Source organism: Lontra canadensis, unplaced genomic scaffold, assembly GCF_010015895.1.
Source record: "Lontra canadensis isolate GAN:19392208 unplaced genomic scaffold, GSC_riverotter_1.0 scaffold1, whole genome shotgun sequence".
NCBI lineage: Eukaryota > Metazoa > Chordata > Mammalia > Carnivora > Mustelidae > Lontra > Lontra canadensis.
Genome location: NW_022630995.1, coordinates 98,955,840 through 98,968,937, shown reverse-complemented (window position 1 = coordinate 98,968,937; position 13,098 = coordinate 98,955,840). Strand labels below are relative to the sequence as shown.

Genomic DNA, 13,098 nt, shown 5'->3' with positions numbered 1-13,098 from the left:
GGAATAAGTTTTATAAAACATATCTCTCAAAATATATAGAGAGATTAGGTCTTTTACCCAAACACCGGTTTTTACTTAAAACGGGACATTTAGGCTCACAAAACGATCCCCAGCTAACAAAACTGAGCAAATGCAAGGAGAAAAAACAGGCCACAAACTATTTTCTTGAATTTTCAATTGCTCTTAGTTCCCTGATATTTCTAATGCCCAAAATCTTCCCACAAATAAAAGATCATTTACCAGAGTAAAACAGTAGGTAAAACAACGGTATTAAAGCCTTGTAAATAAAAACAAAAAGTCTAGTACAAATTAGAGAGATGGTCTTTATAGGAATTTCTGAAACACAATGGGCTAAAAACTTATCTTTCTTTTGCTTGTGAAAAAACTGAATTATTGAAAAAAAAATCTGATTTCATTGTCAGCATTTCCCAAGTTGAGAAAATACCAATTTAACTTTGGAAAATGTATAGAGTCCAAAACAAAACAAAACAAAACAAAAAACAATAAATTTGCAACAAATAGACATTGCTTAACAGCCTAGAAGGTCTGAAAAGGCTTCTTTTAAAATGAGATTTGTGCTATTATTATTTACAAACATGAAGAAGAAAACTTTAATTTATGTGACTGAACATTTCTTTTTAGAGATACAGTAAAGATGAATAAAATCAAAAATTAAAAATGTTACAGAATGAATTTAAGTTCTACTTTTAAAAATTCTAATTATGCCAGTGTAAAACTTCATGATTTTAAAGCAGGATCTTTAAAGAACTAGCAAGGACTACCCTGCCAGAGGGGAGTTATGAAAGGATAGAAAACCTGATCTTAATCAAAGATCTCAGAGACCTATAAATAGAAGCAGGTGTCCAGATCAAAGACAGAGAGAGATCCCAAATGAGAACCATCTTTTAGGACACACGCTCTGATCTGGGGATCGTTAAGGGAGCTGAGAAAGTAGCAATTGTTGGAAACGTGCATTAAAAATAGGAAGCATACCTCTGTATTATATCCCTACTTACTCTCTTGAGCAGGAAAATAATTCCCACTGGAGGGTCAGGGGACCTCTAACTCAAAAATGAAAAAAAGCTAAGAGTTTTATATAAACTGAAAAAAGAACATCAACCCTTCTTTCCCTCTGGTTTCTTTAAAGGGTCAGGGGGAATGGTCATCAGCCTTTAAGCTTTTAAGGTGAAGTTCCTCAAAGATGACGGGAATCATTTATCTGCTATGCTCTGGCTTGGGAAATCACTGTAATTATTGTTATTACGTGTTTAAGAATCCACAGGGAGGGAGAGTACTGTACATGGGGCACCAAGAGAGCTATAATCTGCCACCACACCCTACCCCTGAAACCCTGGTGTCCTGCAGATTAGAAATAACTACATTTTTATTCTATTCAACAGGAATCGATAATACAAGAAAGCCTGTTGCCCCCCATCTGTTCACATGGCCTGGCAATCTCCTGCATGTCTTCCATTATGAATGCTGAAATTTATTAGGTTTGTATCAAAAATAGTAAAAATTAACCACAACAACAGCTAAAACACAATCATCTAAGTTTTACAAAGGCTGTTAGGCCTTCCTCGCCTAAATGTTCATTTACAAATCATGAATTCCTTAAGAGGTTGCAAAAACAAATATATGAGTTCATAACTGAAGTAACTATCACACACATACAAAGAGCATCAACAATTAAAATGAAGCCTTTCTAAAATGATATTGTAATATTATAAAGACTCCATTTTTTTCCACCACTCCTCAGATACCCAATATTTTAAAACCATTTCTATCCCAAGAAAAGCACCTGGAAAGACTTAATAGCCTCTGGGCTGGTGGATGGATAAAGAAATCTTGAGTGTCTGTCTTGGTTGTAGCCTAGAGCCTGCTATACAGCAGGTGATCTGAAAAGTATCTTGGCATGAGTTAAAGAAGCAATGAAAAGGAAAGGGGCAAGGCACAAACCATGCACCTATACACTTTAAGACCCAGAGAGCAATTTTTCTAGAATAAAGACTTCTCTGGCCCATATAAATTCTTCCTTAAAGCTTCTGAGTAGAACAGATCTACTTCTGTCTCGGGAGGGGTGGCCCCCTGTGTTTGCCTGGGTGTTTCCAGAAGCATGGCTGGTACTGCAAGGCCTTCCCATAGTTCCCTATGTGGGCTAAGTGCTTTCTTGCTTCCGACATGAATGCACACACCTGTCACTCCATCTGGGGAGGGTCCACCTCCCGCCACTAGTCATGTGGTTAATTTCTATTCCTTACTCAGGTCTCAGCTTAAATACCATCTTCCTAGAGGGGCACTTCCCTAGCCCCCTATTATTCTTTCTCATAGAATCTTACTCTTGACATTCACAGCATTTCTCACAGTTTTAATTATACACCAGGTAATTATCTGTCTAGCATCTGTATCCTCTCACAAGACGTTAAGCTCCATGAAGACAAGGACCCGATCTATTTTATTCAGCAGTTATTATCTAATGCCTACCAGAGTACCTGGCACATAAAAGACACCCAATAAAAGATAACAGGGAAAACAGTTAACATTTACAGAAGGTTTTCTCTGTGCTAGGTACAATCTAAACTGTTAACCATGCATTCTATCGTTTAATCCTCCTAAAGATTATTATCCTATCTTCTACTACTTCCCAAAGTGGCTGTGATTATACAAATGCATTCTATGACCACCTTTAATAAGACAGTCCAAGGTCACCATAAACATTTACATCCCACCCTACTACTTACCCTTCTGCCGAGAATCTGGTTGATAGCTGCGCTTTCTTTTAAGGTACACTCAGCGACGACATTCGCTCTCATTTCTTTCATGTATAACATAAAAGCATTCAGAGGCTTCTTAATGTGAGGTCTTTTTGGCTCCTGTTCCTTTCTCTGTTCATGCTGAGGCTTCCTAAAAGGTGGTTGGGATGGTAAGGGGGTGGGGAGGAAGCGACAGGGGAAGGAGGGCACGGGAGGAGAGAAGCAGAGCATCCGTTCATGTCACCGGACAAAAACTCAGGCCGGGGACAATCCTCTAGGAGCTCTACAAGCACCCAGAACAGCATCGGGTTAGAAAAACAACTCAGGAGGAGCAAAGATCCTTTGGTCTGATAAAGCTGACCTATAGCTATGCAAGTGTTTGACGCCAAATGGGCCTGAGCCCGTACTCCTTGGTCACCTCAAGAAAAGCTGAACACAAAGTATGGGTGGTTATTCCTCTTTCAGAACTGATGTTCTGAGCTTCTTCCATCAAGGGCCCCTCTGAGAACCTAATCAAACTTTAGACACCCTCCCCTAAACAAGTGCATGTTGGCTTTGCCTGCATGTGCTGGGGTTTTCTGCACAGATGCCCCCTGCAACCCCATCCTTCCGCCCCCGTCTATAGAGACCCTAGATTAAGGAATTCGATTACTGATCTCTTTAGGAAATTTAGTCCTGGTATAACATCCTGAGAAAAGCCTGGCCTGATACGGGATCCTGGGCTTGGTCTGCCCCTTTCCCTTGAATTCTGTGCTTTTGAAGCCTAGAACACAGTTAAGTGCATGTCCAGAAGGAAATGCATGGAGCCGTCCTACTTCCCTTGGGTACCATCAGGTGCAACAATCAGAACCCAATTAAAACCTGGCAGTGAACTGCTAAAAGGCTCAAGATTACTCAATGCCCACACTTGGAAGATTGCTCCGTTTTGGTGCAGGTCCCTTGATCTTTTGAGGTCTGTGTTCCATTCCAATCTTAAAATCAGTGCAGTGAGAATCAAGCTGCTTGAAGTCCTCAGCGGCGGAACTATCAAGGCAGAGACACACTGGTTTTCGTAATAAAAGAGAGGGAGGAAGTATTCAACAACAGCAAGCAGAAGCTGTGTTTAAGTCCTCAGTCTGTTCAGGTGCTCAGGTGAAACCAGAGGCATACTCACACGTGCATTAGGTCGCTGTCAGTGTGGGGGTGCTCCTGTTTGACCTGAGGTGTTACAATAGCTGGATGAGGGATGCCAGTTGTGTGGGGACCAGGAGGACCAGGAATCATGTGATGGGAAAACCTGGAAGAAGGAAAGAAAGGAAAACATGTACTAGTGGCTGTTGCAGCAAAAAGGAGGCAGAATTCTGAAACAATCCACTAACTGCTCTTGGCTGAAAGTGAAAACACACCTTTATACATTGGAGAAATAACTATGAATCAGAGTGGGCCAATAATTAATTTCTCTCTGTATTCAAGTGGAAACATTTATACTTATTCCTTGTATAACAGAATTTTTTCCCAAACTAACAGAATCAGACATTATTCCTGGGAGGACTCTAGAGCATAGGTTTAAAAAAAAAAAAAAAGTCAATTTTCTTGCAAAGCAGTTTTCAAAGAAAAATTTCAGTAATTGCTGGAAACATTTTATTAAGATTTAGCTTTTTAAATGATTTTTAAATGAAAGCTAAAGACACCACATTAAAATATCTCTGCCTAAGCAAACTGTCAAATTAAATCTTCTCAAATGGCTGGCTTCTTTATTGATATCTGGAGAGAACAACTGAGAAAATAAAGCACAGGAAGTTTATTTTCAGTCCCTAATTTAATAAAGCTGCCATCAGCATCTTCTAAAATAATTTTCTATACGGAAAGAAAGTACTATTTGAAAGATCTAGTCTTATGAAAAACGGATAATAAAATTAAGGGAAGGGTACAGTTCGGCACCAGGTAAAAACTGCACATGCTAAAGGGTTTTCTCCCAAGTACACTTGGTAGAGCCTTAAAAAAAAAAATCTTAAACTGCCCCCCACCACACAGCGCAAAGAAGGGCAACTGCCATGCAAGAAAAAATAAAAATAAAAATAAATGCTTTGGATAAATTTTAATAGTTTTAGAAATTTGTGTGTTTCAAATCGATTGACTGATGGATTTGCAGGCTCCACACACAACAACCTGAAAACTCGAGACCCTGACATCAAGCTCTGCATGCTCTACCAACTGGGCCAACTAGCTGCCCCATTTTTCCAACTGTTTTAAGGTGAACATCTAATTCAACAAGAACAGTGTTCTCAGGTCTTTTATCGCAGCAGCATTAATCCTTGCATCTGGGAAGCAAAGAAGGAACTCTGCTTGGATCAGAAACAAATTTTTAAACATTAAGGGGGCATGGGAAAAATACAAATATTTTGATTAAGCAGTGATGCCCTGCTACGTGTACCATTTGCAAAGACACACGATGCTGGTTCTTCGCATGGGGGGAAATCCTGTCACCAGAGAGTTCTTGCAACGTTAAAAGGTGTGAAAATATATTTGGGGGGAAGGATATTAATTTTATCTCCTCCAACCGGCTACATTTGCAATTTGCTGAGCAAATAATGATTTTTTAAAAAGCTGAAATTCACCACAGAAATTGTGAATTTCATACTGAATAATCAAAAGTGAAGATTCCCAACCAATTACTAGCCCAGCAGTTTGACTTCCAGCACAATGATGCTAGCTCCCCTGAACAAGCCACATGGGACAAACAGATGATGCACAACGAATGTGTGTGTACATCGAGCACAGACGCCATCCTTTCCAGAAGCAAAAGCAGTACACAGAGCAGTGTGGCATGGCAGACCTCACAGAGCTTCGCTTGAACTACAACATGTCCACACAGGGCCTGATTCACACACTAGGACACACACCCCGCATGGCCTGACAGCCAGTAAGCACCATTCTTTCTCTTCGGACAGCCTTGGTCCAGGAAGGCTCTTGACTATCTGGGCATTTTCGGACACTGTCGCATTAAATGGATACAACTTTCCTCAAAGAAAGCAAATTACAGAACTCAGACCAGACCAGTCTTTCTCCTCCCCGCTACCCCACTCCCAGCATATTTTGAATCAAAGAAGCTCTTCTCAGAATGTCTGCTTTCAGGGTGTTTCATATCCCACAGTCGGGTGGCAGTGAGTTCTTTCAGATGCACAGTTTCCCAGGTGTTGCTGCGTCGTCGTCTCCCCAGGGGTGTGGCTGGTGCTGGGGGGGTGCAGCGTTTGGCTCCTACCCAGGAATCTCTGCGACACCTAGTGTGGGAGCCAGGCACACTGCACAGACAGACGCGGGGCTGAGGTAGGCACCCTCCTAGCCGACCGAGAGGCAAGCAGAGGCGCACGAAATGCAAGCGCAAGAGGAGCAACTTGTCCTGGGGTGCCCGGTTTCCACCTCCACCTACCTGGACATGGAAGTGTCGACTGACAGTGAGGATGGGTAGGGTTGCCTGAATCCTCCCGTGATGGGATATACAGGCTGACCTTGCCTGAGGTCACAGAAGAAAGGAACCCATCAATGACAAAACACGAGTTACCAACCAGCAATAAGAGTTTGATGAGGGGAGAAGAGGGAGGTATTCAAAAAGAACCCCATGGGGGTAATTACAGAGCACAGCATTTCTTCAGTTATCCGACTGCTTCCCTCCTTACCCTCCACCCAACCAAAGCACCATTTACCTTGAAGAAAATCTCCCACCCTCAACTTGAAAAGCAAACCAGTCCATGAATTACCTTTTTACCCCTTCCTCTCTCCCGATCCCACTAACGCTTTGCACAAAATAAGACATATAGCACATTTACTGAATATATCAGAACCATGAGAATGGTGAAATGCTCCTTTCAGAAATCTTTGAGAACTTCAGGGAAGGAAAAAGGGGGAAAATTTACATAAAAATGAACATATTTTATTTTATTATTTTTTTAAATGAACAAATATTTTAAAAACACTGCACTCCCCCACCCCTTCATATACCTATGCTATAGTCAAGAAATAAAAGACCAATTCATTGGAATTATTCCCTCTCCACTCAGAATCCCATCTCTCTCTGTTTTTCCCTACATCTCACATTTCTCATTTACACAGTCTTTACTTCCAGCTGCCACTCAACACAGGATTACTGCCCCTAAGTTGTTAAGTTCAGACAGAATAATTGATGTAGGTTTGAAAGTGTATGCATAATCAATTAAACTCAAACAGTTGACTGGGAGATTTAGTGCTAGAGAGAGAGAGAGAGAGAGAGAGAGACAGCTGGAATTTCCAAGACAGGATGACCCCTTCTTGCTGAAGAGATAACATAAGGATGTCAAGGGAAGGACTGGGGGAGTGATAGGGGGCTTTGAGGATGGAAGGTCAGATAAAGAAAGGAGAGGGTTCCTCTGCTAAAGTTGAAGCAGTGTTTCCATGGAGCGAGCAGTGGGGAGGGAGGGATAGAGAAGAAATGGGAGTGGGATGGGCATAAGCTGTGTGCTAACAATAACACGATAAAAATAGGCTACACTATGTAAAAGTCTTTCTTCCAAAAATACAGTTCCTTTCCTTTACCTTTATAATTTAAAGAATTTTGAAAACAGCAGTAAGAATTTTTCTAGATATAAACAACAAAATAATGAGTGTCTGGATTCTGAAAAAAGGAAGCCCAAACATCAGTTTTTCGCTTGTCCAAACTCAAACTGTGCTTACTTTATTAACATCCAAAAGAGGCTTTTGTATTTTTGAATTTTGAGTTGCCATTTCCCTCACTTGCTCATTTTATAAGCAAAGACTGATATCCAATGTGTTTAAGTTTGTTTCAAAAATAAGTTGTTCATAAAAAAGTAGACAAGAAGAACCACACTGAGCCCTGTGTATAGGCGTAGCAAATGCCCAAAGCCACAAATTGAATCCATAAGCCTATAAGCTTCAAAGTAAATGCTACAGTCATTTTCTACACATATTAGCAAAGGGATTCAATCCATTTCAAAGTCTATATATTTTATAATCCTTCAAATTGAAATGAAATAAAGTTAGCACCTTGCTTGTTGATGTGAAATTTCTTCAACTCCACAAGTGTTATCATTCATAAAGCTAATTTCCATGAATGGAAAGAAGAGCATATGCTCAAATGACTGATTGAAGGCTGCAGGAAGGATCTTACCAGCCAAGAGGTGGGGTAATCTGTCCAACACCACCTGGAGACAGGGGGTAAAAGGTAGGGATCTCAGGAGCTGGAGGATGTCTGGACATGCCTGTTCCAAAGAACAATGGAGAAGAAGAGTTTTCAGATTCACAGGACATCAGACTACAAGAATAAAAGAGAAGCAATAAAATGCTTTATACCATTAATTCTTAAGGTCTAGCATGAAACACTGCTTATAGGATGCATTTAACTGCGGCCAGTTTGTTAGCCTTTCTCAAGATTTCAAAATCTGAAAAAACAGGTCCTAAAACAGGACATCTTGAGGAACTCCTTAAAGAGTAAATATGCTGCTAGTAAAATAGTAACCATAAGAAGATTTTTAAATTACTTAGTTTGCCCTCATTATTCCACTTGGGTTAAGAAAATGGTAGACAGTAGTTTTTGTATAGAATGGAAAATGACAGCCTTCATGAGTAGATGGCCTGACATGGTGCCCAAGGATTAGGTAAATTGCCACTTTCATATTTTCATTGGCTCCCTTATGGACACATAGATTTGGGAAATGTGATACCTCAGAGGATCAAAGATTAATTAGGAATCATCTTCAGCCCCATAATGGTCACACTTGGTATGATTCATTTGGTCTCTGCCACTTCAGCTCCAACTAAGCTCTTCATCAAGTTGAGTCCTCTGGGCTCCAAGGTCAAGCTGTTCTGGATTAGTTGTATTCCACAGAAAATGAGCACGCCACCAAATTGTTTCTTGAGCTCACACTCCCTGGGGCACATTGCCCTATAACTGTAAAAACCACCTAAAGATTGTACCTAATCCTAGTCCCAAATGGCACCTCTTTGTTTATATTTTACCTTGGGTACAGAAAAGAAGAGGCACATGCATAAGAAGGCAAAATATAAAAACCTGGATTCAGTGTATTTGGGGAAAAGTGATTCTGATTAGAAAAAAGCCACAAAAGTTTCCTTATATAGCTGATCTGGCCTTAAAAAGCCAACTCCATATATGAGCACGCATTTCTAGGTTTAACACCCAGAATATGCATTCAGTGGCTGTATACTGACCAATATGTGGAATCAGGGGAGCATATGAAAGATGTTTAGTTATTCTGCTTTTTAACTGTTTAAAATGCCTGTGGGTTTTGTTTGGGTCTTATTAGATATTAAAGGTCTTGAGCCTATGGGAATGACTTAAGTAGTATGGCCTTCAAAGTTGGTGTTAATTCAACTCAAGTTAAGACCAACTATTACTCAATTCTTACAGGAAGAAGGTTTTTAATCCCTCAATAGAGAGCTTACATGAGATTATCTCATGTTTTGCTGTCTTTAAAAGATTGTTTCAAATCCCTGCCACCCCCCTGCCTTGTTTGCTAGAAATATCACTACTTTTGGGGCACAGTGGACTCCAAATTTCATATTCTGGGACTTTTTTTGCCTTGGGTCTGGGGAGGTTTGGGCAGTAGGGGTGAATCTAAGGGAACCTACAAGAATGATGATTTTTGACATATCAGCATCACTGGGCCAACCTGCTGCCTCCCCTATCTTTGAGATTCAGAAACCTCCCCAAACTCAGGGTCTGCAGGTGAACTGCTCAGTTTAAAAACAAACAAACAAACAAACAAAACAAATCAGACTAACTCAGAAGAACTTTGGAAACTTTGTGGAATATTGAGCTTGAAAATCATGACTACAGGTCACAGACTACCAGAATTGTCTACTTTACGCCCTTTCTTTTGCAAATAGGGAAACCAAGGTCTGGAATGATTACTGATTACTCAGGCATCCTGTTCCAGTACATAGAAAATATGTATTTTCCTGGAATTTTAGCACTGGGACACAGACAGGTAACTTACAAGCACATTATCTATGCAGACAAGCCTAAAATCTTGCTCTCCACTCTTATCCATGTTCTAGGTAAGCCTAGAGCCCTGCAGCAGTGATTCTGGGTAGAAGGACTGCAACCAAACACAGTACCAGCTGGTTGGATTTGGGTTTACTGCTCAAAGGAGGAAAGAGGAAACTACATTTGCTTACTAGCACCTGCTAGATTCTAGTTCTATGATGGTATTTAGTTTGATGGTTTCTAATAAATAAATTTCTACTCACATTTCAAATATGCCCCTCTAATGTGTATAGCTCTGAGAAAAACTTCCTCCTTGTCTGAATCTGCAATGTTTCATTTGTACTTTCAACATGGTACTTAAGATGTTCTTCATTTTGTTTTACAGTTAGTTTGGGCAAATGATTTCCTGTGTGAGCTTATATACTGCTTGGAATAAAAGAGTCTGTGTTTTACCAATCTAGGTGTCAAAGTATGGTTGTCTCCAGAGGAGGCCCTCAATAAATACTTCTGAATGACTAAACAAATGAACGAGCAATTTAAAAGTGTTTAAACAGACCCTTCTTCATTCTGGGTCAATATCACCAACCATTTTGCATGTATACACTTCATGGATATCCAAGTACGTGATGTAGCTTAGGTCATTATATGAGCAGAGAATGGATCTGTGTTTTTTATTTGGCCTGTCATTACGTTACAATCCTACAAGTGTGTGCCTCTCCACCAACTGCTATGCTATTGAAACACATCTCATGTCACTCATTTCACTAGTATTTATTGAATATTTACTATGTACGAGAGGCTAGACACTGCAGAGCCTTAACGATTTTTAAACTTTCATAAGTCACTTTGATAATTATGGATGCAATGATTCTGGAATTGGACTTGTATGGATCTATCAGTTCTGCCATGCACAAGCTGCATATCTTTGAGGAAGCTACTTAGGTGTTAAGGTTCTTTAAAATCAGGATAAAAATGGAATACAGGTTGTTGTGAGGAATAAAGCATGAATACATGTAACACAGAAAAGTGTTATGTGAGTGTCTGTGGTTATTTATAAGGATACAGTGGGTAATACAAAGATATAAACAGGCACAGAAACCCAGAATTTCCCAAAATCTTTCTTTTTAACATTTTTACCAGACATAATGAGAAGAAAATGACTGGCATCAGCTTCCTTTCCTTTTCCTACACCTGCACACATACCTCACACCAACATACTGGGAGGAAGGTAAAAAATGAATGTACTCCAATTGTGAAATTAACCTAGTTATTTTCCTACAAGTGAGAATGAGTTCTGCTGACAATTTATATTTACTCGATAGTTCTACCTACCATTAGAGTATGCGCATGATACTATTTTTTTCTTTTAAATAAAACTAACCAGCCTCCTAGGAACTTTGAAATTAGTAACTCTGACCTCATTAACTCCACGTTCTAACTAGTTTAGCTACATAAGATAACTAAAAAGGCTGGAAGAGAGAGAGAAAAAGCAAGAGACCTAATGAGCTTTTTACTTATTTTTTTGGTGATGAATATGACCAAGTGTAATGATACAAACCCCAAATCAAGCAAATTAGTTCTTTTCAAAGCAAAGTTTACATATCCCCAGAGATCAATGGTGACAAGGTCTGTGAGGTCTTTGTTTACAAAAAAGTAATTAAAAACAGGACTTTATATTAAAGCAAATACAGTGCATGGATTAGAATGCAAAAATCACACAAATTTTTAGGCCAAAATAAGAACTTCAAAGAATATGCAATTTTCTAATCATGCCCACTTGTTCTTTCTCTAGTTCTAGAGAGTTTAAAAATTAAAAAAAATTTTTTTGAGAAGTAATGATATAAATTACAATTAGTAAAGCAAAACAAGGTAGGGCAGCAGAAGAGATGGAAAGAGAAGAGAAAATATAAACGTTAATTGGTAGCTAGTCAAAAACTTGTCTTTTTAAAAAATAGAACCGTCCTAGAATTCTTGAAAGAAAAAAACTACTGAACCATCATGTGTTACTGTTTTAAATAAGTTTGTTTCAAAAGTGCTTAAAACAGGGCCTAGGACATAGTAAGCACTATGCAATTATTAAATAAGTAGTTTAAAAACAAGTAAAAAAAAATCTTAAATTCTTTTTGCTAGTAACTTGTTTGAGGCTTTTACATCTATCTTTAACTGTTATCTACAGCTTTAAGGTTCCCAGATATGAATCTCCAGCTCAGATACTGCTCTGGGAGGGGGACCCATAAGTTATCTTATTCCTTCTCTCCCTCCAGGTATCTATAAGGCACTTGAAATCACCATGACCAAGGTCATGATCTTCCCTCTTAAACTCCACCTTCTTCCTAAGATACCTTATTTTAGTTCCCTTTCTCACCATATGTCCTCCATCTGTTTTGGATGTTTCTTACTCTTTGGAGGTCCTCGATAAAAGGAAAGTAGAGAAAGACTGGAAATGAGGAGTAAAACAGAGGCAAACCTGGAGCTGCCTGGGTGGTTCAGTTGTTGAATGTCTGCCCTGGGCTGGGGTCATGTTCCCAGTGTTCTGGGATCAAGCCCCATATTGGGCTCCCTGCTCAGCAGGGAGCCTGCTTCTCCCTCTCCAGTTACCCTGTGCTTATGTTCCCTCCCTCCCTCTCTTGCTATCTGTTATAAATAAATAAAATCTTAAAAAAAATAAAAATAAAAAACAAAAAGGCCAACCCGGACACATCTGTATAGGTAATTCTACCTTCCCTAGGTAAGAGTACATAGCTTCACTCAAGCCAGAGTCCAACAATAACTAAGTCCTCAAATAAGCTGTTTTAACAATGGATGGAAATGAACGCAATACAGATTTAATGCCATGGAAAAATGAATGCAATACAACTCACAGCAGTGGAAAAAACACCTAGCCTCTGAACTCCACTCTCTTTTTACACTTAAAAATTTTATTGTCCACTGTAGATCAATGATTGGGCTGGACAAAAGGGGGAAATGCTGGTGATGGCAGATTTTACACCTTTACATTCTCTGCCTTCACAGGGTTCTATAGGATCTTTTATTTTGAACTTCTAAAGATCCTGTTGAGGTCCAAGTGTGTATGTAAATGGAGAGAAAAAAGGCCATCCTGTGAACAAATTCATCCTCAAAGTGTGCTCTCTAAGCAGATTGAGCCAGAAGACTTGGAGAACCAGAGCACTGAGTCCTACAACCAATGCATACTTATACCCATCAGGTTAGAGAAACCAGGCATTTTGATTTTTCAGACCTCTTGTGCTTTATGTTCTTCTGTAAATGATACAGAAGCAAACCTGGGTAATAACGAAGAGAAGTAAAATGGGAATCATGTTACTTTGACTTTAAACAGAGATGGTTTTGTACTTTATTATTCTATCTAAG

At 39.5% G+C, this 13,098-nt stretch overlaps 1 protein-coding gene across 4 annotated transcripts in view; it reads right to left on the bottom strand.

The window, feature by feature from the left end:
* LEF1 (lymphoid enhancer binding factor 1) overlaps positions 1-13,098 on the bottom strand; it is a 119,577-nt gene that overhangs the window by 22,337 nt on the left and 84,142 nt on the right. For 2 of the 4 annotated variants that reach the window (XM_032860174.1, XM_032860183.1), the window contains exons 5-8: positions 7,894-7,984; positions 6,163-6,246; positions 3,907-4,029; positions 2,742-2,904 (exon numbers count right to left, since the gene is read on the bottom strand). In XM_032860174.1, coding sequence (XP_032716065.1) covers positions 2,742-2,904; positions 3,907-4,029; positions 6,163-6,246; positions 7,894-7,984 — 461 coding nt within the window. The remainder of the gene's footprint in view (positions 1-2,741; positions 2,905-3,906; positions 4,030-6,162; positions 6,247-7,893; positions 7,985-13,098) is intronic. The other 2 variants (XM_032860193.1, XM_032860201.1) reach the window with 1 other exon arrangement.